The 27,827-nt window shown below is 36.1% G+C and overlaps 1 protein-coding gene across 1 annotated transcript in view; it reads left to right on the top strand.

Moving 5' to 3' along the window:
• The window catches only part of LOC122798305 (cadherin-7), a 705,913-nt gene that overhangs the window by 90,645 nt on the left and 587,441 nt on the right, over positions 1-27,827 (top strand). The window contains exon 2 of the mRNA XM_044067132.1: positions 20,400-20,776. Coding sequence (XP_043923067.1) covers positions 20,567-20,776 — 210 coding nt within the window. The 5' untranslated portion in view covers positions 20,400-20,566. The remainder of the gene's footprint in view (positions 1-20,399; positions 20,777-27,827) is intronic.

Genomic DNA, 27,827 nt, shown 5'->3' with positions numbered 1-27,827 from the left:
GGGTCGGGAAAATCTCCTTTTTACCGAAAGATAAAGTTACGCTAGCCAGAAAATAAAGTAGCATGCTGCAAGCATGCATTTGAGTTTTAATTTGTTCAGAATGCTGTTGTGCACAGAATCAGATGAGCTATCACGAAAGAGAACATCTGCAGGCAGTTGGTAATTGCTTTTATTTTTATTAGTTGTTTTGTTACCTGGCAAGGCTCACAAGGTAATCTATAGTGTGGATGCTTCTCAACTGTACCGCGTGAATCTTGCTAGGTAACAAAAGAACTAATAAAACTAAAGGTTCAGGTACCAACTTTTTCCAGATGTTTTAAATGTTATGTTAGGGTCGGGAAAATCTCCTTTTTGCTGAAAGATAATTAAGCTGCATGCATACACTTGAGTTTCAGTCTGTTCAAAATGCTGTTGTGTGCCACTGAGCTATCACTCAAAGAATGCAGTCAGTCAGTATTGTCAAAGTTGAGTTTCTTAACGCTCCCTGAACTGCATTTTGAATTCAAACTTGTTCTTCTAGTACCATAGAGTTACAGTGCAGTTTTTTTTATTTTTATGGTTTGAGTCTGTTTTCTCACACTGCACCGTTTTTGGTTTTTGTTGAGTTGCTAACACTCAGAAATTTTTAACAAGCTGTTGAGATTCTGCTCTGCTTCGAGAATGACGTTACTGATTGTTTTTGATGTAGACTTACTGTACACGTGCTATATTTACTATGTGTGATATTTGTACACCACAGTGCCTAGCTATTTAGTTGTAATTTTCCTTTTGAAATTTTCTAGGGAAGTTAATCAGTGCAGTTACCTGAAAAGGTATTTGGTAGTGGTGGTAAGTTTCATAGATCACATGCTGCTGAAGTTAAAAATACCTATTGATTAAAACATAAATGAAAAAATAATTGAATTTACCTGGCATTCCTGCCATAGCAGAGGAATAGCACTGTGTATCTGTGGGTCTGAGTGATGTTGGAGACCAAATGTACAGCAGTAGCAGTGAACTTTGTAAACATGGGGTAGAAGATTTCATGTTTTTACTGTGTGACTTTATAAAATATATCAAACAGATGAATTTGTTTTCTATTTGTAGTACTCTGAGTGAATGTTCACTGTATCTCACAGCACTGAGTATTTCATATTCACTGGTTTATATATAAACTGATGACAACTTACCTTTGTAGCAGTGTTTTTGTCATTAATAAGCTCATTTATGCCTGTGGGCGTGCCGGCGTGGCTCAAATGGGGGTGTTCCTTGACTATGGTGTGGGTGGGGCTTAAGGGGCACCTCAGCACTACTTCGCCTAGGGCGCCATTTCAGCTAAGGCCGGCCCTGCCTACACGACACTCACAAATCCTGCCCTGATGGAGCTGCTGCAGATCCACAAGTCAAACAGCATGAGGGTCACCTAATCTAGGGATCTAAACTTAGCGACTCAAACAAAACATGCAGGAGAGATAGATATGTTTCTCAGAGATTGCCTTTCTTTGGTACAGGCTTCCTATTCATGTTAAGCAGAGCCCTTCTCTGGCCCTCTTCAAATGCAGTTTGGACCAATATATGGGGAGTCACAAATTCACACCTGGGGTAGTGCCTATGTCCCTTATGGACAGAGGAAATATGTAAGTTACTCAAGGCATAGCCACAAATCCTTACCATCCTCTTACCCCTAGGGGTCATATAGTGAGAAATGTGGGTTATATTTTGCTATGCTTGTAAGGGCTCTTAAGCTGTTAGCCTAGCAATTTCCTATGACTTATGAGCCTATATCACCAGTTTACCCTCTTTTTGTCTCATTTTTCTTCTGTTCTAGAAGATTATAGTTACTATGACAGGTATTACTGTAGAAATATTCTGTAGGAAATATAAATGTAATAGTTACGACCTCAGAGCTAGAGCATCAAGAGCTCATATATACATCTTGTCAAGAATAATTCCCTGTTAAAGATTACCCCAGATATCCTTTCTTATAGTACATAGATTTCAGTTATGTAAGTTAACTATGAAGGTCTGAGGACAAGTGAAGTTATGAAGCAGACATTTACTTATTAATTTTGTCATTTCTTACCCTATTTATAATTACACATAGGCAATAAATAATTAAGTAATGATTTCCAACGTTACTCTGAATAGCGGCACCTACTTTTTTACAATCAGTCTTTACTACTGTTGACACTTCCTTTTTTTATTCTCTGAGTTTACCATGTTGTTAAACAGCTCTGCCTCTGTAGGTGACATAGTTCAAAAGGATGTTCTACAACAGTGTAATCTGTCTGATTTTTTTTCAGTGACTAGCAAATCTCCCGCACAGTACAAAGTTTATCACTTCATATTTGGATTTGTTTGGATTTCTTCTTAATAGGCCCTAGGTTAAAACCATCCTTGGAAAGCAGCCACTTTGTGATGTTTATAGAAATGGAAGCAGGCATATGTGCCCACATTCTTATATTCAATAAATTTCCTACTTGCATCTGTCACTTTATAGAAAGTGACACGAGTGTGTGTCCACTATCTTACTGTTAGCATGTCTCATGCTGACATGGTAGGTTCTGTTGTATATGTTCAGCCAGTGTGCATTATATGGTGAATGCAGCAATCTGTTATCTAGCTGTGGTGGAAGTTCTTAACTTCTTATGTGTCCTACCATGTTGTTTCTTCAAAAGACTAAAGCAGGTTGCTTTACCCTAGAATTAAGCAAGAGCAAACTTTGTATGTTGGGGTGGGGTGGGGGGAGTTTGCATATGTTTGCTTTTATGCATATGTATAAATATATGTGCATTTTGTGCATGTGCGTGTGCGTGTGTGTGTGTGTGTGTGTGTGCGTGCGTGCGTGCGTGCGTGCGTGTGTGTGTGTGTGTGTGTGTGTGTGTGCATGTGCATGCTCACATTTTCATTTAACTCACGAAAAAGGAATTATATCAACTTTTACTATTAACTTAAATTATTGCTAACTAATGTCAGGTAAGGGGATATATGTCTTCTGACAGTAATAATTCTGACATTTTTGCCCTAATGTTGTATCACAGAAGATATACTAAGCTCATGCTAGCATAATGCAATATTTTGTGTCATAAATAATACAGTATTACTCACTGCAAAAAAAAATCCATTGTTTATATTAATCTGCCACTCTCGAACCTGATGAATTCTGACTAAAGACCTTAGTAAAAATGTTTGGCACTTGTAATTATATGGCTGCAAATGAAACAGGTGTATTTATACACACACACACACGCACATATATATATATATATATATATATATATATATATATATATATATATATATATATATATATATATATATATATATATATATATATATATATATATATATATATATATATATATATATATATGGTTTACTATCAAAATGCTGCCATGCAATTGCACGGCTATGAAGAATTCGAACACCATATGTTCGAATACCTCATAGTTCGGCAGGTTATGTGAGTGAACGTTATTATTGCGAATGGACTGTGCATTCGCAATCATAACATTCGCTCATGTAAGAGGATCGCAGTACAGTGCGGTTAGGGAAATACATCCCTTTCCTCACTGTAGTGCGATCTCGGAGTTGGAATATTATGTTGGGGGTGTGTGGGGGGCACAGTTAAGTTAGGGGGGTGTGGGGGGTGAGTTTAGACTAGTTAGGTAGGGAGTTAAGGGAAGGGTGGGAGTGCTGTTTGATTGTCGAAAATGTCGCTCATGACATTTTCGACAATTAACAGCTGTTTTCGACATTAGGTACATACAGAAATGTGTACATTTGACGAAACAGTTCGCTAATACGTACACATTTTATTTTAACTTTTGACTTATTGATAGTAAACCGTATATATATATATATATATATATATATATATATATATGGGTCTATGTCAGATGACCAACTTTTTGGAAAGTCAAAAAAATATCAAAGAGACCATAAGATCGAGTAAAAAATAAATAAATGAATAAACACAAAAGTCTTCCTTTTTTACATTTTTGCAGGGATGCAACCCTCCTATGACCAGCACAGCCCCTGCAGATTTTATATATATATATATATATATATATATATATATATATATATATATACCAACTCTGAGAATGCACTCCAGTGAGGGGAAGGGTACATTTCCTGATTCTGCAACATGATCTCCATTCAGTAGCTTCGGTTTTCAAAAACTCGATCAGTTAAAATTAGTTTCAGCCTTTATGTAAATAGCTAAACTTTAAGGTCTGTACAGTTTTATAAAAATAATTATAATGCCTTTAAGAAAAATTTTACAATTTCTGACTTATCTTTCCTCCAGTAGTCTAATGGTTTTACTTGGAAAAAATAAAATAAAATAAAAACAGAAACCTTGGAGTAATAATTCTATTCCTGTACTACTATGACTCATAATGATTGTGCTCCTGAGTTAAAATCTAGGACAGCAATGACTTTAAATGAAGCTTGTGCTTATAACGTACTTTGATTTAAGACAGAGACAATGAAAAAAAGGGTTTTAGAGCTGTAAAATAAAACACACTGTCATAAGTTTGAAATCCTAATTCATTTCAGAAAATCCATTTATGAGATAACATTTACATTTAGCATATTTTGGCTAGTAGATGGGGGAAGACGGTTTTTAGCTGATGGGAAGTGCTCATGCAACAGGTTATCTTCCTTCCTTTTTGGCACTGATGAGTTTTTAAAAGTCATGGAAGAAAACAAGTGATCAGATTTCCTTACTTCTGCATAAAATCTGTTATACATAAGGGATACTGTCAAAAAATCACCCATAAGGATAAACTGAACCCTTTTCTGGAAAATGGTAGAGTGACTGAAGCAGTATTCCTAACCAAGACTTGACTCCCAAGTTAGTGGAATAAAATGATACAGAATTATGCTGCCTTTGCATATTTACCTATGATATAGATTGCAACAATAAAAACACAAATAAAATCACTGAGCTCAATTGTTATTACTATCATTATTGGTAGAGAGGAATTTGTGACATCAGCTTATGCAGTATAAATGAAATTATTGAGCACAAGCAGTACAATAGTCATTTAGTTAAAGAAAAAACAAGACAGCAATGATTTTCTTGTTCTTTGTCAAGACTGATCTATATGTGTGTGTTTTTGACGAGCCCAGAGATATGATTTAATAGTTTTCATATGGATCTAGTCACCTCCAGATTTGGGAGAACACAGCAAAAACATTGAGAGAGCGATGATTTATGGGAGCTCTCATTTCCTCCCCAGTATATGTAGGTGTATTCTCGACAATTAGTTTTACAGGTAGTATAAAGCTGGCATGATTGCCTTCATGTTACTCAATGATGCAAGCAAAATCTGCCAGGTCTCAGCATTTCTGGTGTGAATAATCATTTAAAGAGTTGTTTAAAAAAATAAAAGTAAGTGGTAACTTACTGTTAATAGGTTCATAGGTTAATAGGTTCATACTAGGCTATCTGCCCTAGAGCATTTATAAGCCTAGCTAGAGTGTGTTTGGCTTTCGCCACCCATTTTAAATTAATTTTGCTATGCCCTTTTTCGAGGTTAGTATACTGTGCCTCTGTCTAACAGTGACACAGAAGTGATACCCGGGGTAAACCTATGATCTCCCATCCACTCATCAAGATTCCTCTTGAAGAGAGTCAATGAGGGACTCTGCCTAACCTGGACTGGGATTTTATTCCAGAGTGAAGGGAACCTTTGGGTTATGAATCTGTCCCTCCAGCATGTCCTATTTATTTCAGTGCTGAGGTTCAAGTCTCTCGAGCACGTAGCTTGATGGGATTTGCATTTTCTGAGGTGCAGCATGTCCATTAATTCCGGGTTGGACATGGCTTTATACATCAGGCACAGATCACCTCTGAGCAGGTGGTATGCCACTGAGTAGAGCTGGAGCTTCTTTAACCGGGCAGCATATGGCATCTGTCTGAGCCCTTTGATCCTCTTGGTGAGGTACTTTTGGGGTCTATCCAGTTGCTGCAGGTGTCTGGTAAGGTACATCCCAAAAGGGGCATTGTACTCAATTATGGGCCTGATGAGGGATGAGTAAAGGGGCACGATGACCTCCCCTGATCTAGGTGTGAATCCCTTCATGGTTAGGTGGGCTATATAAAATCTTTTTCTAACCACTTTTGCCACGTGATTGTCAAATGAGAGATTGCTATCAACTTGGGTCCCCAGGTCCCTAATTACTTCTTCCATACTTAATGGATTACCACCTACGTGGTAATTTGTGGGCACTTTGTTTTTGCCAAAGGGTATGACTAGAGGCCATGGCTCTGGCACCAGTTGTCTGTTTGCATGAGGCCCTTTTGGAAGATGCTTGTGTCAGCTGGAGAGTCGATTATGGTGCCCAGTTTGCAGTCATCTGCGAACTTGGTCAGCCACAGTCCTTCCGTGTTGACCTGTACCTCCGAGAAATATATACCGAACAAGAGAGGTCCCAGGACTGAACCTTGTGGGACACCACTTGTAACTGGTTTGGAGTCTGACATGGCTCCAGCAATTCTAACCATGTGGGTTCTGTCCTTGAGCCAGTTTGCAACCCATCTAGTGACATAGGGGTTTATATTTAAGCTGGTGAGCTTACCTATAATTCCCGGGTGGGGTATTGTATCGAAGGCTTTTGCGAGGTCCAGGTAGGCTGTGTGGACCACCTTCCCCTCGTCAATGGCCTTGGTGACTGTTTCAAAGAAATCGACCAGGTTTAAGAGGCAGGATCTGCCCTTAACAAAGCCAAATTGGGTAGGATCCAGTGTCTGTAGGTCCCCAATATCTTTATTTATGAGGTCCATGATGATCCTTTCCATAGCTTTGCAAACCAAGCTAGTCAGACTTATGGGGCGATAGTTTCCAGGATCTGTTGAGGCACCACCTTTGTGTAAAGGGACCACTGTTGCTGTATGTCACTCTTTGGGTACATATCCTGTAGTAAGGCTGAGATTGAACAGTAGTTTTATGTTTGGGTTTAGCTCTTCTTGGAGCTCATGTAGGACACAGCCCGGGACACCGTCTGGTCCCATTGATGCTGTGTTTTTTGCTTTGGAGAGGTTGGCTCTTACTTGAGCATCTGAGATCTCAGGGGGGAAGTACACTGCTGGGATAGATATTTGCCCTTTTGGTGGGGGGTGGGGAGAAGTTTGCTCTGAATCTGTGAGCTAGGATGTTGGCAATGTCTGTGGGTCCGGTGTATTTTTTGTCATTTTGGAATAATTCTGAGCATATCTGGGAATTCCCACCCAGGTTCCTGACATAACTAAAGAAAGCCTTGTGATTATCCTTAGTGTCCTGTGCAATTTTTCTCTCTAAGCTGGCCTTAGACTATTTTGTGAGTGCCAGTAGTTTTTTACTAATACTGATCAGAGATGCCTTCCCTTTTTGGGATTTTGCTCTATCATGTAGTAGCTTCCTCCTTCTATTGTATAGTTTGTTTATGGCTGGGGTCCACTAGACAGGACGTCTGCCTTTGGAGGATTGGGTCTTGGTTTTATTTGGGATTGCATGATCCATGCATTCCTGAAGGTGTTCATAGAATGCGTTTATAAAGGATTCTGCGGTCTGGGCCGTATTTTCCACAGGCCCGGGGGCTTTGAAGGATTCCACCTCGGTTTTGAGGAGTGTGAAATTTGGATTTATTAAAAACTGCTTCATCCTTATATGCAACAATATGCAAGGTTAGACTGAATGAAAGCCTTTCAGTCCTTTATGAATTGGACAATGCATCGCTGTATAGATTTTTAGGTCTCGAAAAGCTATCTGACTAGAAACTGTCTAGTAACTCTTATAGAGCCAAAGCATCATAAAAATTAGTGAAGGCTGAGGTTGTTTTTACAGCATGTGTCAATAAAAGGTTAGTATTTCAGGAACTGTCTCTTTGAAATTGTCCTTTTCTCTCCTTTGTTTCCTTCATACAGTAATATCCTCGCCTGAGAAATGCATTGCCATCCTTCCCTTAAAATCTCAGACTAAAGCACTGTAATATCCAACCATTAGTAACACATTCACTCTCTACAGACAGCACTGGTACATAACGCTGTTTAGATAACAGCAACCACCATTCATCAATTCAAAGAAAATTACAGTTTCCATCAACCAAAGCCTTCTTTCTATGGAACACATTCCCATCCAACATTCCTGCTTTGTTTTTCTTTTTATTCTGTATTGACAAGCATAAAGAATAAGTCTTAAAAATATTTGGATACTACTTTTTATCATCATAAAGTCCAGGTCTAAATTAATTAACAATACTTGATGCCCCTTTCAGCCATCACACAAAAGAATAACTGACTCTAGTCTTTCACATTCAGAAGACAGCATGCATAATTTTTATTAATTCATGGCAAGCAGTTGTACGTTATTATCTCCTAGATGATCATATCAATATATATATTAATAATCACGGGTTTTAATCAATACCTTTTTCTACTGCTTTGCTGTAAACTTTGGTATTGTGTTCTCCATATTAGTGTTCTATCACGTTTTTTTTTTTCCCTAACACTTCCCGTACATAATTAAATGTATTTTTTGCTAATGTACACCAATGTCCAAAGTTAACACATGTAAACATTATAATAATTTTAAAAGGTTACTGCCACTTAAGTATGGTAATATTGCATGATTAGAATAATCCCGTTACTGAGCATGAATTATTCATGTGTGTAATATAAGAAATGCAAGTGCCAGAAGATGCAGTCTCATTGAAGAAAAAGTCTGTAGACTTTACAAGTTTCGTGAGAATGTTATGCCTTTAATCTATTCATGATGTGACATATTTTCTTAATGCATTTTTGGAAGCAAGCATTGGTGCTCGATTCAGGTATAATGAATTTGTGTCAACTAATTAATAACTACATGGCAATCAAAGCATCACTTTACACTGTATCTGTAAAAATAATAATGAAGTAACAAAGTGCAGTACAATCCATGTATAAGGAAGCCATATAAATCATCGCATCAATCAAAACAGACTAATTGAAAAGTTTAAGAAAAACATTTATAAAAGTAGACAAAGTATCATATGCTTTTCATGGTGAAAATTAATGTTGTGATAAAAGATTATCCTCTCACAGTGCATATTTTTGATTATCGTACATACATTTTGCTTTTTATCATTTTATGCCCTGTTTGGGTAAAGCAGCTTACTGGACTCTTTGGGGTTCATCAACTAGCACATTGATGGGTTATGGCAAGTTTTTCCTATTAGATAATAGTTGAAAGAGCTGCAATTTATTAAATACTTTTGCAGGATTAAAAACAGATCGTGTCTTCAACATAAATGATATTAATCCTTATAAAGCATCTGTTAAAGTTTAAATGTAGAGGGTTACAGGGCTAGTGGGGAAACAATGATGAACATAAACTTTGTTCTAAGCATTGAAGACATTCTAAAGGTGGTTTTGAGTAGTAACAGAAGTTGATGCAGGACATCTGTGAAGATATTATGTGACTCAGATCTGTTGGAAAATCCAGTATGTAGAGAATTCTGCAGATTTAATACGAGTGTTTTTTTGCTTTTAGCTTGCAATTTATTTTCTTAAAAAAGCAAGTGCTCAACTTCCAATTGTTTGATCTCTCATTTCTACATAACCCTCCTAAAATCCATCCCTAAAAACTATATAGCCCTACCAAAACCCTTAGTCTTACACTAAAACTCCCACCCAGTTCTCCTCCCATATCCTCGCGCCCGTGCTCTAAAACTCTCCCCCTCCCTAACTCTAAAGCTCCCAGTCATTTCCAAAAACTAAAACTCCACCACCCATCCTGAAACCTAAATTCCCCAATCACTCACTTACCTTAAAACTCCCCAGCTTTTCCCTAAACCTAAAACTTTCTTCCTGCTCCCTAACTCTAAAGTTCCTTTTCTGCCCCAACCCTAAAACTCTCTTCAATCAACCTTATCAAAAAAAAAATCATTCCCAGTCACACCTCAAGGCTGCCATATTTACCTCACTTGAACCAGAATATGGTGCCCGAGTAAGATACAACATCTGGATCCCCAAACTCATTGAGTTATAGAATGAGCAAAAGCTTACATGAGCTATGAGATGCTTCAGTCCCTGGCTTTGAGACAGTGTTTTTTGTGCACTTGGGACTTAAGTGCTTGTAGTAGACCTTAATTCTGTGTTACCATCAATGTTGAGACAGAAATAATTGTAAGATTATTCTTATCCAGCAGCAGCTTAAATTGACCTAGCATACCCCCAAATGTTTTTTTTTTTTTTTAATTATTATTTTTATAATACAGGCAAGAATATCTTCCGATGCAGTCACAGCTGTAAAATATCTAGAATCTTTAGTGAATTAGCAGAAGGGAAATGGTAAATTTTGACATTAGAACTAAAAACATCAAATCTGTAAAATATACTGTTACTTCTTCAAGAAATTTGTATTTGATCTTATCTGGCTAGTCATAGTTGTATTAAATCAGGGCTTACAGTTACGAATAAGATGACCAGATATTTCTAATAAACAATAAAAATGGGTTGTATTTTGACTGGTGAAGCTGCATTTTTTTCAAATTCAAAATTAATCAGCCAAAATTTTGAAAATGCTAAGCATGTCAGATCTCCAAATTGACTTTTCAGGTTGATACTGTTACCATTTCAAGAGAATACATATTGCTCTGAGACATGATATCCTCATGGTTGATTAGATTAAGAAGCATGGGAGAGAAGGGGATGTAAATGTATTGCTTTGGAGGGACTGTACTCCAAATAAATTTGATTTAGTTGTCTGTTTATAAAAAAATATCTTTGATTATTTTGGTTCAGCCATGTAGTGCTATGACGACTTTTAGTTCAGACATTTGCTCTTGGGCCATTAGCCCAGTAACCTGCTATGAATCTAACCAGTCCAACTCATGATATGGCATTTGAAGCATGGTACCATAACATTCTGTGAACCATTAATAGGGCGTATCAAGGCAAACTCATACTTTCTGTCTTTCCACATGACTTCTGCATTTTGATTGGGTTCTGTTTCATCCCTGTCTTACTTGCATGTTAGCCTCAGTTCTTTGTTGGTTTGATAGGAAGGTATTATGCTGTATAAAAAATGCAGTCATGATTTTACTTAGTATGTGCATCAATTCCTTTCCCACTATTTGCAGTTCCATAGTGGAATTGCTTGCCTGTAGTGGCTCCAAAAGTCATAGCCTGTAAATTGTACACCACATTGCCAAAGTAACTGCACTCATAGATTTCTCGCATACTTAGTTTAATTCTCACTGGTCACCTCTACACCAAATCTGGAACTTGTCCAATTCTTGTTGAATGCAGTAAAATTTACATGTGCACTTGTAATCATCATTTCCAATCTAATGTTACAAACAAACTGTTTTTTTTTTCTTTTTCGATTTCCTTTTAATGTTGAGATATTTAAGGAAAACTGGGACTTCTAAATTTATACAAATCTCATCTTGTGCTCTTTATGCAGCATGTCAATGACACTTTGAAGAACCGTATCTCTTTATGCTGTTTTGTTGTTTCTTTTTCTTAAATGCCAAAAGCTTCCTCTATATATTCCAGTATAAAAGGGCAATGATAAGCACGGTGCAGGACTTCAATGCAAACTGAACAGGATCATCTATTTGCATATTAAGAATAGATTAGCGTTTAATCTGGTACAGAGCTGTAGAGTCTGCAGCCTGTAGTGCAATGCACTTGCTAGATGTTTTGAGAAGTGCCCCTTACTCCTCAGGAGCTGTCTCAGAAATATGGTATTCATTTGCCATTGATTGGATTTTCAGTATTACTGAATTAAAATGCCCCAGGAGTATCATCTAATAGAGACAATGCTCAAATATATGTCTTAAGGGCAGCAGAGAGAGATACACAGAGTCACAGAATAGGAGGATTTGCAGACAGAAATGAGTGCAATCTGGAAGAAAGATAGACAGACAGTTCTAATAGTAGTAGGAGCACTAGGTCTCATAAAAAAAAAATCCCATTTAGATATGTTACCAATACATGCAACTCCATATGAATTGCAGAAGGAAGCATCTCTGGCACATTGCAGATGCTGTGAAGAGCACTTTTGGCTAACATCAAAGACTGAAATAATATTGATTTCATGAACATTAATCCTACTTTGACTTAGGAATGGGGTCCATTCCTGTAATAGAAACCCAGAATGGGGTCCATTCCTGTAATGGTAATAGAAACCCAAACTCCAGGTGTTCATCTACCTGATGTTCCCTTGTCACTGCTTCTTATAAGAAAGCATTGTTGGTATGCTTTCCATTTGTGTGTCAGAAGTGATTTGTTTTGCTTAATGAATTGTCATTTTCTTTATGTTTAAGCAACTAGGCAGTTGGTATATGTAAGCTTAGGGGTTTGTGGAGGCTTCCCACCTTGCAAAAAACAGTTGATTATAAATCTTTCACTGTGATGTGGTCCACACCAGTTGATTTTTGTGAGCTGAGTCTTCTTTCAGCTGCAGCATGGGAACTCATACTGCAGCCACCTGTCCGCAGACACATGTCAATGAAACAGAACACAGTGGCACTCTTTATTTATTTTATTTTACATTTGTTGACCAAGATTGTCCGGCTGGATACATGTCCATTTTTAGTGTAGGCCTGGGGAGAAAAGTGCCAGACAAACATACACAAGAGGCATATACTCGAATAATGCTACACAGAGTTACAGTCACTTTTCAAACAAGCAAGATATACAATCTCTCATAATTACGCAAGTATATAGATTAACAGTTATGACACAGGCTGAATGTTACACTTAGTAATAGCTAAGGAGCTAGTCAGGATTGGAACATGGACAAAGCCAGTGTGTCTTAAAATATAGTTTGAGACTTTTTTTGAATCGAATTAGAGAAGGTTCTAGAGTAAGATCTCCAGGAAGTGAGTTCCAGGTTTGGTTCCAGGTTTCCACTCAAGTCTATCTTTTGGAAAAATCAGCTCAAACCTATATCAATGACAATAAGAGAACACCAGGGATGTAAACAGTGTTGCATTAAGTATTGCAGGCACATTCCATAAACTTTTCCATTTAAAAGATGTATTTAATTTGGCTGTTATATATGTGCTTGTTATAAACTATCCATGGCCCTTCCTATGAAAATGATCAAAGTCAACTCACTTGTAAATTTTGCCCAGTGCTCAAATATGTGTCTTAAGGTCAACAACTGTCAGATTCTTGCTTGAGCTGTGTGGGGTGAATGTACACAGCTGCTGCCAGAACCTAAAGATTAGAGTATAGCTAAATCGGAAAGCAAATATACTGTTTAAGTTGTTAACACTGCTAACCTGCAACACTTTGTTCTCCATTTTGCCTACTTTGCTTATTGAATATGGTGCCTTTCATGCAGGGCTCCCATCTGAACCTTATGTCCTTGTGTTTTTTCCTTTGTCTTCCATAATCCAAAGACAAGTTGTTAGGTAAACTGATGATTATCAAATTATTAAGTGTGTGTGTGTGTGTGTGTGTGTGTGTGTGTGTGTGTGTGTGTGTGTGTGTGTGTGTGTGTGTGTGTGTGTGAGTGTGTGTGTGTGTGTGTGTGTGTGTGTGTGTGTGTGTGTGTGTGTGTGTGTGTGTGTGTGTGTGCGTATGCGTGTCTGTATAGTATTTGTTTGAGAGTACATGTCTCTTACATGTGTCTTCGAGTCACATGTAGGACTAATTTCTGCCTTTTTCTCACTGTGTGCAGTTTTATTAGTAAACACTATTGACATACAAAACATATCCATTTAAAATTGTGTAAGATCATCAGCACTTTAGTTTGCTAAGGAAAAGATGGGCAACTTCTTCACTTGTTTCATTGCATTTTCTATAGGTGAATCTGAAATATTCAGTTTTTATTCAATCCCCATGTTTGCTTGAATAATATGTAATTAGTTCAGTAATAGTAGGGACTTACAGGGGTAAGTTCGCAAAGAGTGTTAAGGCTGTGTGCTGTGTTTCCTGTGGCATAGGGTTTTATTCCCTTTAGCTCTCATTTGCCTACCATGTGACCTTGAGCAAATCCCCCCACCAGCCATCTCTTCTGGGTTATTTCTGAAAAGGCACTGTCTGTCTATAACAAATGAGTATCATTATTAAATACATTTCTACTTATACCCCACTGTAGTGGAGTCTCATAGTTACTTTATTTGAGGAAGGAGAGGTGTACGACTAAAGGGTCAATATTTATATCTATATCTATATATATATATATATATATATATATATATATATATATATATATATATATATATATGATTTTTATGTCAACAAATTGTCAGCTTAACAGTTTCATTGATTCCAGTTGTGATATTAGAGATATTGTTGTTCAACTAAACATTCCTTTTATTTGATTTTGAAAAGCATAAACATGGAATATTGAATATATGTTGGTATTAGCAACAATCTTATAGACAGTATTAAAGCTCACATGTGTTTCCTGATGACTCTGCTGTTATTCTTTTATATACTATTTGGAATTGTACAGTAGCCTTGTCTTAGATCATTTGATTTTTCTACCTTACATTATATTTATCTCCAAGAAAGCACTGAATAATGTATAATTTGAAAACAGCAAAAAAGGGAGGGCGATGCCTAAAGAAAGTTAACCATTGGAGTGCAACAAGTGAAAATGTACAAGCAAAATCTCCTCCCAAGTAGTCCACACAGCAGATGTAAAACACAGATTTTAATGACAGAATAAAATACAGATAAGCGCTTTTATGGTGAGCTTCATTAGATCTAAAATGCATTTCAAAATTACAATCTTAAAAGTGCAAGAATAATCACAATCAGCAAATCAGAACAAAATGCATCTGGTGTTATTAACTGCCATAGTAATTACACAAATACATGTTTATAGCTACAAGCACTGTATATCACATAGAACCATATAATGTATACAAAATCAGAATGAATATAAATATAAATACCTTAAAAATGTGTATATGTGTCAGAATATGTGTAGATTCTAAATAAACTATATCTAATAAAACTAACATAACAAGAAATAGTACATACAACTTATTTCTTTTTCAAAGGTCTTGCTCTTAGAGTAGGTTGTATAGATATACTATCACTCAACCCAGGATAATAATGTGCTTGTAATAAAAAAAATCCCCTTAAGTTCTGCCTGATAAGTTCTGTTCACAAGTTCTCCCTTAATAATATTGTCATAAATGAATCCTAGTACTACAAATCTAAAGGAATGTTCCATATCAGTATTTATCATATGTTTTGCTAGTGCACTATAGCTCATTCCCCTACGTGCCCAACATAAATGGTCGTGAATGTGCTCTCATAGGCACCTGTTCATCCTGCCTACATAAAACAAACAACAACCATTACATAATGCAAGGTAGACAAAATCCTTGGAATTGCAATCAGCTGACGGTAGATGTAAAAACTCCCTGTTACTATTGGGATGTATAAAGGACCCAGACACATCAATATACATACAATAGGAACAGTTATTACATCTTCTCATCCAATACTCATATATGATCCTATTTAGTTTGGTTAGTTGATTTAGCATAGCATTACTTATGTTTTAATGATTTTTTGTTCTTGTATCCAAAAGATGCTTTATCAGCAACAATCCTGTGTATGTCCTGATTTGTGCATAATAGTGTCCAGTGCTTATAAATGATATCTCTAATTTTCTTATTATCACTAGAGTATGTTAACCCAAAAAAGATGGTACTCCTTTGGTCATTCCTATTATGATTGGGTGTCATATCATCACACCCAGGTGATGTAGAAAAATATGGTTTCCCAATGTTTCCCCTATCAGCCCTAACACTGTCATGTATTCTATCAATCTCTTTGGCATCATAGCCACTAGAAATTAAATCAGTCTTCATTTTCAAGAGCCCTCTCTCAAAGTCCTCATTCCTATTGTGCAAATGGCTGGTATGCAGGCCTTGGACTTTCAATGTATTTTTAAAAATATGACTTGGCTGCATACTCTTTCTATGTGAACATAGGTGGGCCTATAACAGTCTTTCCTATATACCTGAGTATAGAAAGTACTATCTGCATTCATATGCAGTGTGACATATATCTAAAAAGTTAATGGATGGATTAGAAAATACATGAGAAATCTTAAGGAATGTCACGCTTGAGTTCATCATAGAAACATACTGCTGTAATTCAATAGGGGAACCCCTCCAAAAAAGAAAGAGGTCATCGACAAAACGGCGATAAAATAGTGCATATTGCTGATGTAAATCGAGTTTGTACATGATGTCCTCTTCCCAAGCTACCATGACTAAATTGGCATAGCCATTGGCACGGAAAGAGCCCATGGCTACGCCAGAAGTCTGGAGGTAGTAATGGTTATCAAATGTAAATACATTGAACTCAAGTACCATCTCCAATAATAAACATAGAAAATCTGTATGTGTGTCATCATATATGCCAGTCTTCAAGAGTACTCGCTTAACCATTTGTATTCGATCCATGTTTGGTATGCCTGTAAAAAGGTAAATCACATCTAAAGTGACCAAATAACCTGATGCACAATCTATTTTTCATTCGCAAAATCATAAAATTCTTGTAAAAAATGTTTACTATCTATTAACACTGAATTACACATAGTAAAAACTGGTTTCAATTGTTTATCAAGGTAAATAGAGAGGGGCACAGTTGCCCACCCTGCTCCAGCCATTATGGGTCAAAAAGGGGGGTTCAAGGGATCCTTATGAACCTTAGGCAGTCCATTTAGGGCTGGCAACCTGAGATATGCAACTATGAAATAACTAAGCAAGCCCTTGTCAAGTGTATTGCTCAAAAACAATCCCTTAATGTGCTAATAATTTTATCTTGCATCCTTACTACCTCAGTGTATTCAATTTGTTTATATACATTATCAGACAACATGGCTAACATACTTCTAAAATAATAGACTCTGTCCATTATCACAGTTGACCCGCCCTTATCAGCCAGCCTGATGACAATACTAGCCTTGTGTTCTAAGTCATAAAGCACTTGTTGTTCTCTTTTAGATAGGTTTATAAAACCTTTCCGTCTATTAGAATTATTTTACAGTGTGTAAATATCATTTTCACATTGTTTGACAAATATATCCAAAACTGGATGCTAAGACAGTGTAAAACTACTTGGTTTCCTAAACATAAAGCTACTACTACTAACTTCAGAGTTACCATACAATAATTTTAAAGATACATTTCTAGTAAATGTCCTTAGTTCAGTTAATGTTTCTGCTATATTAGCAGGAATGAAAGACAAACCTTTATGCAATACTTCCTCTTCTATAGGAGAAAGTAGTATTTCTGAAATGTTTCAAATCAAATTTAACTTTAAGTCAACTGTTTCCACATACTGGTTAGGGTATTTGTGGTTCCTTCTTGGGTTGGTGCCCTCCATTTGCTCCTTTGCCTGTAATCTGTTCCCTTGATGGATTGTGTTCTGTTCTGTCGAAAAGGGAGTGGAAGATCAGAAAATGATTGTTCTTTTGTATTTGCCTTTGTCTTCCACAATCCAAAGACAAGTTGTTAGGTAAACTGATTACCAAATGATTGTTAAGTGTGTGTGTGTGTGTGTGTGTGTGTGTGTGTGTGTGTGTGTGTGTGTGTGTGTGTGTGTGTGTGTGTGTGTGTATGGTATATGAGAGTACATGTCTCTTACATGTGTCTTAGAGTCACATGTAGGACTAATTCCTGCCTTTTGCTCACTGTGTGCAGTTTTATTAGTACACACTACTGACATACAAAACATATCCATTTAAAATTGTGTAAGATCATCAGCACTTTAGTTTGCTAAGGAAAAGATGGACAACTTCTTCACGTGCCTCACAGGGAAGTAAAAAACTACACTTAATTTTTTATTTGGAATACATTGTGACCATTGCACTTTCTATGAGTGAATCTGAAATATTCAGTTTTTATTCAATCCCCATGTTTGCTTGAATAACATGCAATTATTTCAGTAATAGTAGGGACTTCACAGGAATAAGTTGGCAAAGAGTGTTAAGGATGTGTGCTGTGTTTCCTGTGGCATAGGGTTTGATTCCCTTAAGCTGTCATTTGCCTACCATGTGAGCTTGAGCAAATCCCCCCACCAGCCATCTCTTCTGGGTTATTTCTGATAAGGCACTGTTTGTCTATAACAAATGCATATCATTATGAAATAAATTTCTACTTATACGCCACTGTAGTGGAGTCTCATAGTTAGTTTACTTGGGGAAGTAGGGGTGTACAACTGAAGGGTCGATATTTATATCTATAGCTATAGCTTTATCTATATCTATATCTATATCTATATCTATATCTATATCTATATCTATATCTATATCTATATCTATATAGCTATATGCTTTTTATGTCAACAACTTGAATTGTCAACTTAACAGTTTCAGTGATTCCAGTTGTGATAGTAGGGATATTGTTGTTCAACTAAACATTCCTTTTATTTGATTCTGAAAAGCATAAACATGGAATATTGAATCTATGTTGGTATTAGCAACCATCTTATAGACAGTATTAAAGCTCACATGTGTTTCCTGATGACTATGCTGTCATTCCTTTATATACTATTTGGAATTTTACAATAGCCTTGTCTTCGATCATTTGATTTTTCTACCTTACATTATATTCATCTCCAAGAAAACACTGAATAATGTATAATTTGAGTTTTCATTACATCGTCCAAGAGTAACATGAAAGTACCATAACAGCAATACTAAAGCAATGGCTAAATAACATTGCTATAGATGATAGAGCTCAGGCTTGTACATTTGTAAAAAGAACATACTTCATGATTTGAAGCAATAGGCTGGATCATTTTATATTTTCCACACTAATAAAATATGCAGATGTTAAGTAGTTGCACTAGAATATTTACATGATGTATGTAGTCTACACTATTTTTTAAAGAAGAAAATAAAGATTCCTTCTTATATGACAGTTTAACCTCCAATAATCTGCTTATTTTGGAATGATGGCTATAAACGGATTCTTAAGACATGACACTGCAGACATACATTGGAAATCCGTCACCATCTCATTAAAAACATGTTATCATTCTACAATTTCCAAGATGCAGATGAATCTTTAAATCCAAGTTATACAAACTAGTTAATGATAGGCAGTAGAAAGGGCACTTTGTGAATCATAGCCTGTGGAAATAATGAAAAAAATCACTGAGGGAATAAATAACACTGTCATCACCAAGGGTTTCATGTTTTTCATGTTTTCTAAGAGATTTGAATGACTATCCATTAAATTGCTTAGCTTACAATATGCACCCTCTGTCATTATAACAGTGAATTAATTCACAACACAGAAAGGAACATTTGAAATAAAGATTCTGAAACTTTTATTGCATTTTTGAAAATCAGCAGGGCTTAGGTCGTCACCTGCCGTACAAAAAATTCTTCTGACAAGCATTTTGCCAATGTCATCTGTAGTTATTTGATGTTCATTAGAAACTTTTTACAGATGAGCTGCCATGATATAACTTTAAATGTCTTTAAAAATGTTTCAACCTATTTGTATCCTGAGCATCACGTAAGTTCTCAATGAGGCAGTTTGGCAGCTGCAGTTTTGTCCATGGTAATAACTGTATCAGTTGCCAGAGAAAGGACTGTTACTTTATCATTATTATTATTATTATTATTATTATTATTATTATTATTATTATTATTATTATTACTATTATTATTATTGTTATTATTATTATTATTATTATTATTATTATTATTATTATTACTATTGTTATTATTATTATTATTATTAATATTATTATTATTATTATTACTATTATCATCATCATTATTACATTCATCTTTAGTCTTTCTTACCTCAATGCTATAACCAAGAAGACCACTCATCTGCCATCTTTGAATCTCATCAAGTAAAAGGGATTATCTAAAATAATATGTGGTTGTTTCATGCAGCACAGTGTATATATGTCATCATGTATCCTTTATTTATCTTTGTGGAGGTCTCTGGGGAACATGTGCAAGCACATTCTGATTGGATATTTATTATTTACATCAGTAGGTGCTTTTTTATCTTATCTAGAAATCTTGAATTGAATTACAGCTATGTGCTTAATTTAGGGGAGTAGGTCATCTGAAACTAAATGTTAAGGAATGATATTGCACTTACCAAAGAAGACAGATGAAAATAAACACAAACATAAAATGTAGATAAAGCATCAAAAGTATGTTTGAAAATATTTGTATGCTGTTATCTAACTTATCAAGGAATAACATGCAATATGTAGGGGAATGTGGGATCTAATATTTAAATACTATTAGAAGAACTGCTAACAGTAGTAAATACAACTAACAGAAATTTCTAAATAATTTTGATTACAACTTGAAAGTACAACTGGCATCACCTTGTTTGTACATATCTCTCCTTGCTGCAGGGTATGTGAAATGAAAGAAGTCAGTGAGGTTAACTTATGATAAAGGATTTGTCTCTTTTTCTGATAGGTAACTACTTCAGCACTTCTCAGCTGAAGTCTGCTCAGCAGCGTTGACCTCATCTGATTCAACACTTAACAAATTATTATTCCTGCACTCCTGACCGACATTCTGCTAGAGGGTAAAGCTGCCAAACCATCTGGAACTGTTCCTGCACTCTTGGGAAAGGAAAAAAAATGAGGCTGGGTGATGTTGAGTTCTGCCACTTACTTCAGATCATAAGTGTCTCATTGTGTCTTTCCGGAATGAGTCAATCTGAAACTTCAAGGTCAGCAGAAGAGTCAGAATTACAAATGGGAAAATCAAGAATGAAACGCAGCTGGGTATGGAATCTATTCTTTGTGTTGGAGGAATACACAGGGAGTGATCCACTTTATGTTGGAAAGGTAGGAATGGATTATTCAGTTTTTAATTAACTTAAAAAGAGCAGGAAGAAACAAAGATTCACAACTGTTTTTTTTCAAACCTTACCATTGTACAGAAAGTAATCTTGTTTTTTGAAAATGTCTATATAATTCACACAGACCGAATGAAAAATGCCTCATTCATTGCTAGAAACACTTGTTTCAGAGATACAGACTTCTTTCTGAGTTATAATTTTTTCTGCTTGACCTTATTGTGCCACTTTCTAGAAAATGTCGCAATAATATGTTACTATTTTTTTTCCCTAAACGATACTAATATTTCCAATGAATGCTGATATGATAATGTAGTGTTGTCATGTCTGTCTTCTTCCACTGTCTGACATGGTTCACTAAATGATTATGTCATTAATTACAGTCTTGTCATATTTTCTGCTGAGTATTCAGTGTGAAAACAATGGTTTGATAGAGAAAAAGAACATCATTAAACAATAATAAACTACTTAGGGATTTCCAGTCAGAACTGTGACTGCTCTCTAGAAGTAAATAAACTTATTTCAGGGAAGTAGCATCAATTTATTGAATCAGCTTTCTTATTCATTTCCATTTATATCTTTCATTCAATTGCACTCACGTTCATGGACAGTTGTGGTTGACATGTTTTTTTTTTTTTGTTTTTTTTTTTTATAATACTCCCTCATATGTTTTTCATTTCTCGCATTTAATTGGTATTCAAGAATCGTACTTGCTATTGCTTCAAAATGAATCCTTATTTACTCATTATGACAATCATAAGAACTGGCAACATTCAGAATTCACAGTTGGCATTCTGGCTTACATTCAGGAAGTATCAAAGGGATGCTGATCCTTTCATTCAAACAGAGACCTTTTTTTATGGAGAGTAAGGAACATGGGATTTCCTTTCAAAAAATAATGAATGTATTGACTACATTGTGAAGGACAGTGTACTTCATGCCTTTTTTAAAGGCTATGTTCACAGAGAATACATCCATAAGCATCTATACATTTGGCTTCCTATTTCAAGTGATCTATACTCCACTCTATCTTAAATCATCATAGATGATGGAATCCATTTAAGGCAAAATCACCCTTTGCGGCTTAAGTCTAAAGCAACTTGATTGGCCCAATCACTGATGCACCTGGATTTTTAAACTTTTATTATTAAAGTCAATGATATTAACAAAGAAAACAAACTATCTGAATTGCATCTTATTCTAGTTCAGGCCATCATAGAAACATAGATTTCTATAGTTCACAAGTATTACTTTAACCATCAAGTCAACACATGTCCCCACCTTGTGGAAGAGCTCCAGATACCAGTTACCTCCTTGTCGCCTTTTTTGTCCTCCACTCGTCATATAAATGACTATACACATATATATATATATATATATATATATATATATATATATATATATGACTTCTTCATACCTTTCACTGTCGATACTACCATTTACTTAGGGAGTCAATTCCAGTCATTAACTACACATTCCATGAATAAAGGCTTCCTTTTATCTTCCCTGAATCCTCAATCTTGTATCTACACAGACTGCATGTTCAAAGTATGATATTTATTTTGGATATAGCCCAGCTGTAGTATTTTACATATCTAGTGGTTATTTCTAATGGAGACTTTATGTTTCACTGCCCTGTGAAGCCTGTATAATTACTACCCAGCCTGAGATGGTTATGAACTCTGCTGAATGTTGCTTTAATGTCTGTGCTATTAACCAGTGCCCACTACTAATGTCTATGCTATTGACCAATGCCCACTACTAATGTCTGTGCTATTGACCAGTACCCACTACTAATGTCTGTGCTATTGACCAGTGCCCACTACTAATGTTTGTGCTGTTGAGGAATGCACACTACTAATGTAAAATCTATTGACCAATGCACACTACTAATGTCTGTGCTGTTGGCCAATGCACACTACTAATGTCTGTGCTATTGACCAGTGCCCAGTACTAATGTCTATTCTATTGACCAATGCCCACTACTAATGTCTGTGCTATTGATCAGTGCCCACTACTGTCTATGCTATTGACCAATGCCCAATACTAATGTCTGTGCTATTGACCAGTGCCCACTACTAATGTCTGTGCTTGTGATGAATGCACACAATTAATGTAAATCTATTAAACAATGCACACTTCCAATGCCTGTACTATTGACCAGTGCCCACTACTAATGTATGTGCTATTGACCAGTGCCCATTACTAATGTCTATGCTATTGACCAATGCCCACTACTAATGTCTGTGCTATTGACCAGTGTCCACTAATAATGTTTATGCTATTGAGCAGTGCCCACTACTAATGTCTGTGCTGTTGATGACTGCACACTACTAATGTAAAATCTATTGACCAATGCACACTGCTATTGTCTGTGCTGTTGATCAATGCACACTACTAATGTCTGTGCTATTGACCAATACGGACTATTAATATCTGTGCTATTGACCAATGCCCACTACTAATGTCTATGCTGTTGACCAATGCTCTCTACAAGTGTCTATGCTATTGACTAATGCATGTTACTAATGTCTGTGCTATTGACCAATGTCCACTACTAATGTCTATGCTATTCATCAATGCTCACTACTAATGTCTGTGCTATTGACCAATGCACGCTACTGTCTGTGCTATTGACCAATACACACTACTTTCATTATTGCTGCATTTGTGTTGGAGTTTACTAAAAGTGGTTATGACTCCCCTTATTTAGACTAATATCTTCCTTACAGATGAAGAACACAATTTTGCTTTTGTGGTGATAAAGTACTAACTATAGCAAGTTTCTTTCCTAACTTTCTTATGCAAACAGTTGTGCATCTGACGATCTATGTGTTGCAGTATTGTGCTTCTGTACTCCTGTACAGGTAACAGGAAGTCTTTGTTCTTGTTACTTGTACTTTTTCATGTTTCAGTCATGCTCTTTACTTTGTCATTACAATATCATGTGCTTGCAAGAAAGTGTGTCTGTGTGTGTGTGTGTGTGTGTGTGTGTGTGTGTGTGTGTGTGTGTGTGTGTGTGTGTGTGTGTGTGTGTAAATATATATATATATATATATATATATGGGTCTATGTCCAGTTTACAAAAGCTGGAAAAATATCTAAGAGAGCATATGGCTGGGTTTCTGAAAACTCGAACATCAAAAAAAAAAAAAAAAAAAAAAAAAAAAGCAAACAAACAACCCCCCCCCCATGAAAATCTACCTTTTTACATTTTTGCCCATGTGAGGGCTGCACCCCTACACCCCTGCAAGTAATATATACCATGTCCGAGATTGCACCATAAATGAGGAAAGGGTAAATTTCCCAATTCTCACTGTACGGTGATCTCCATTCAAAAGCTTTTCAGTTTTCAAAAACTTAATCATATGGTCTCGACCATATGGAGTTTGAGTTTCAGAAAACTCAGTCAACTGATCGGGATCTATATATGTGTCTGTGTGTAAGTGTATGTATGTATGTATGTATGTATGTATATATATATATATATATATATATATATATATATAACCCAAACTACCTTTGAAGAGCTGAGGGTTGCCCTAAACAGGGAGAAAAATGCTCATTTCCACTTACGATCTGGACAGCTAAGCTATACTCGCAATTATGAGTAAAAATTGGGATTTATTTAAGGGTGACACATGCGTTCACTCTAACTTGTGCATAAAACCTATAATGGTGTATAGAAAATGTGAATCCATTAAAAATGTTTGGAGAAAAGGAAGGAGGAGAAATATAAAGTGAATTCAGGAATGAAAAAGTGTGGTACTTGTTCCCAGAGTTCATACATTCAATGTGGAACTGATTTTAAAGTCAGAGATTTTGTTTATAGGGTTAAAGGCAAATACAACTGCTGCAGTAAAAATGTTATGTATTTAGCTCACTGCCAGCAATGCCCTGCATTCTGTGTGGGGAAGACCTCCAGGAGACTGAAGGATCATTTATATGAGCATGTACAGGATATCAAAAAACAAAAGAAAACAAATGCCCTTTTTAAACACTTGCATTGTAATGAGGGGCATGTTTTTCATTTTATAATTATAACCCAGATCGTAAAAGATGCACAGGGTTGGGTAGTAGAGGAGCATCTTGAGGCATGTGGGCTCAAATGGCAGTTAAAATTAAATGTGATTCAGTACCCAGGCATAAATGAAGCATTATCTATTAGTTCCCCATTTACAATTAAAGTATTTGAATTGTTAGTCACATTCTATTCACTAACTTTTTGGCTATGTGTGTGATGTAAATGTATTTAAACTTTGATTGTAATGCAGTATGGAGCTCTGAAAAAGTTCCTATGGGAATGAAAGCACTTAACTCGTATTTTTCGTAGTTTTTAGTAAATGGTTTTCTAATACTTTTGAGCAGTTCTTTTGCATTTGGAAGTCAACAGGTGTCCTGCAGCTGCCTGCCATGGTGATTTTATGTTTATGTTTATTCAGTACGTGGTGTTATTACAACATTCATATATAATCTTTGTGATTGCTGTAACCCTCAACTATGTGTATTTATACATGAAACACTCTGGCAGTAGCTGCTAACAATCTGTTTTCTGCTGTCTAGTGGTCCATGGTTTGATTCCCTTAGCCGCCATTGCCTAACTATGTGGACTGAGTCTGAAAAAAATCCATGAGATCAGTATTCTAGCCTGCTAAACAAATGCATTCTATCTCTTTCTCTATCTATCTATCTATCTATCTATCTATCTATCTATCTATCTATCTAATCTATCATCTATCTACTGTACATATATATATATATATATATATATATATATATATATATATATATATATATATATCTATGTATCTGTTTGTGTGCATGCATGTATGTTCATGTTCCAAGGGTGAAATGTATAAGACGCAACACAGATATTAGGTGGTGAAAATAGTGAACCCCTCTTGCAGATGATTTTTTTTTTAATTTTTAAAAGCTTGTTCCTTGGTATGTTGTTATTTTTCTGAAAGCAATTTATTTTTTGAAATGGATGGACTTGGATCAGGTCTCACATGTCTGACAGAAAACCCTAGCCCTGAGTCAAGTATATATATATATATATATATATATATATATATATATATATATATATACATACATATGTATCTACTTTGAAAGGTCAAACCTCATAGAAAAGCAAAACTCTTACCCTGGTTATCTAACACAACCCATACCCTAATGAAAACCAGAGATAGGGTTTGGAAAAAAAATGGGTACATTCCAAACTTCCAGCTGACTTACAGAAGTACAAAGAGCTTAGAAACCAAACAAAAAAACTTATCAACAAAGACAAAAAAGATTCCTGTTATAATCCCCCAACATCATTAAAACCTGATCCAAAGAAATTCTGGAATGCTATGAACCATATACTACATCCTGGCAACCTGACCTCACCAAATCCATATACTGATAAGTCACCAGAAGAGACTGCCAGCATATTCAACACCTAATTTATTGAATCTGTTTCCAAACTATTTAACCCTAATGCTTCAAACAACACTTCTAATCTCGCTGAACCCCCCCCCCCCATCTACTAACACTGAAACTATGCTCTGTATCTGCAGACAATATCCCTTCATACTTTCTCCAAACTGCTACACACTCCCTTGCCTTGCCTGTATCTATCCTAATAAATTGTTCGGTCTCTGAATCTAAAGTTCCATCTATCTGGAAACAGTTCTACACTCTACCTATTCATAAAGGAGGTAACCACAGAAATCTCTAATTTCGCACCTATTGCTATCCACACCCTTCTCTCAAAAGTCCTCGAGAAATGTATACATAAGCAAGTTATGCATTATCTCACACAGGAAAAATGACTCACTCCTACACAGCATGGTTTCCGTCCCAAACACAGTAATACCATCGATCTACTGTCCTTCTTCAACACTATTTCTCTAGCCAAAGACAATCACAAACTCACATCTTGCCTATTTCTTAACCTATCAAAGGCTTTCAACACTGTCTCTTATTCTTTGCTACATAAGAAATTTACTGACCTTAACTTCTTCCCTGGGACAGTTGCATGGTTCTCTAGCTATCTCACTGATAGGCAGCAGTCAGTGAGATGGGACTTAACACTATCTACTCCCCTTCTGGGTCTATATTACATTATCAAATCCTGATAACATCGAACACCACAATACAGACACACAAAGCCCAAACCTCTAATGCGTTGAACCCCCTAAACCACAAATTTTCAAATCTTGAACCATCATAGTCGGCCAACACCACCACACCCTACATACTACATACCCAAACATAATAAATAAAGCACATACATACACAAACCAAATCCTATTTCTGAGACTATACTAAACCTTACATACATTACTATCTATAAACTTACCTTAACCCGCACCCTAACCCTAAGGTCCATACCTATTGCACACTTACCCTACAGATATATACCCAAACAAAACAAATAATCCACACACATACAGTTAGCAAAACCCTACTTCTAACCCTACACTAAACCTTACATACATTATCTATCTATGCAGTTACCTCAACCCACACCCTAACTCTAAGGTCCGTAACTATTGCACCCATACCTTACAGAGCTATACCGCAGATGGGCCAACCATCACACTTCAGCATTTCACGTTTCGTGGTTTTGTACATTTGCCATTACCATCGTTCGCACTTTACGTGCCGGTCTTTCGGTGTTTGACATTACCGGGATTCGACAACATAATATAGAGCTCCCCTTCCAATAAGAACAGGTGCCCCCCAAGGATCTATTCTTAGACCTCTACTATTTAATATCTTCACCAACTCACTTTACTCCTCTTGTCCTCAGTTTATTATTATCCAATATGCAGATGACTCCACAGTCATCACTATTGTTAACTCAACCTTTGAACTCCAAACTAATACCCAGACATCTTTCAACACAGTAGAGGCATGGCTCAAAAATAACCAGCTCATCCTCAACCCTAAAAAAAACAAAAATTGCTACTTTTTCTTCCCAAATTAGTTAACCACATTAAGCCTTCCTTCTCCATAACAGCCCTAAACAATATCCCTATAGAGGTCAAATC

Source organism: Protopterus annectens, chromosome 3.part1 (genome assembly GCF_019279795.1).
Source record: "Protopterus annectens isolate FY-2018-M chromosome 3.part1, PAN1.0, whole genome shotgun sequence".
Taxonomy (NCBI): domain Eukaryota; kingdom Metazoa; phylum Chordata; order Ceratodontiformes; family Protopteridae; genus Protopterus; species Protopterus annectens.
Note: the sequence above shows the minus strand (reverse complement) of the source record. Positions and strands in the feature narration are given on the sequence as shown.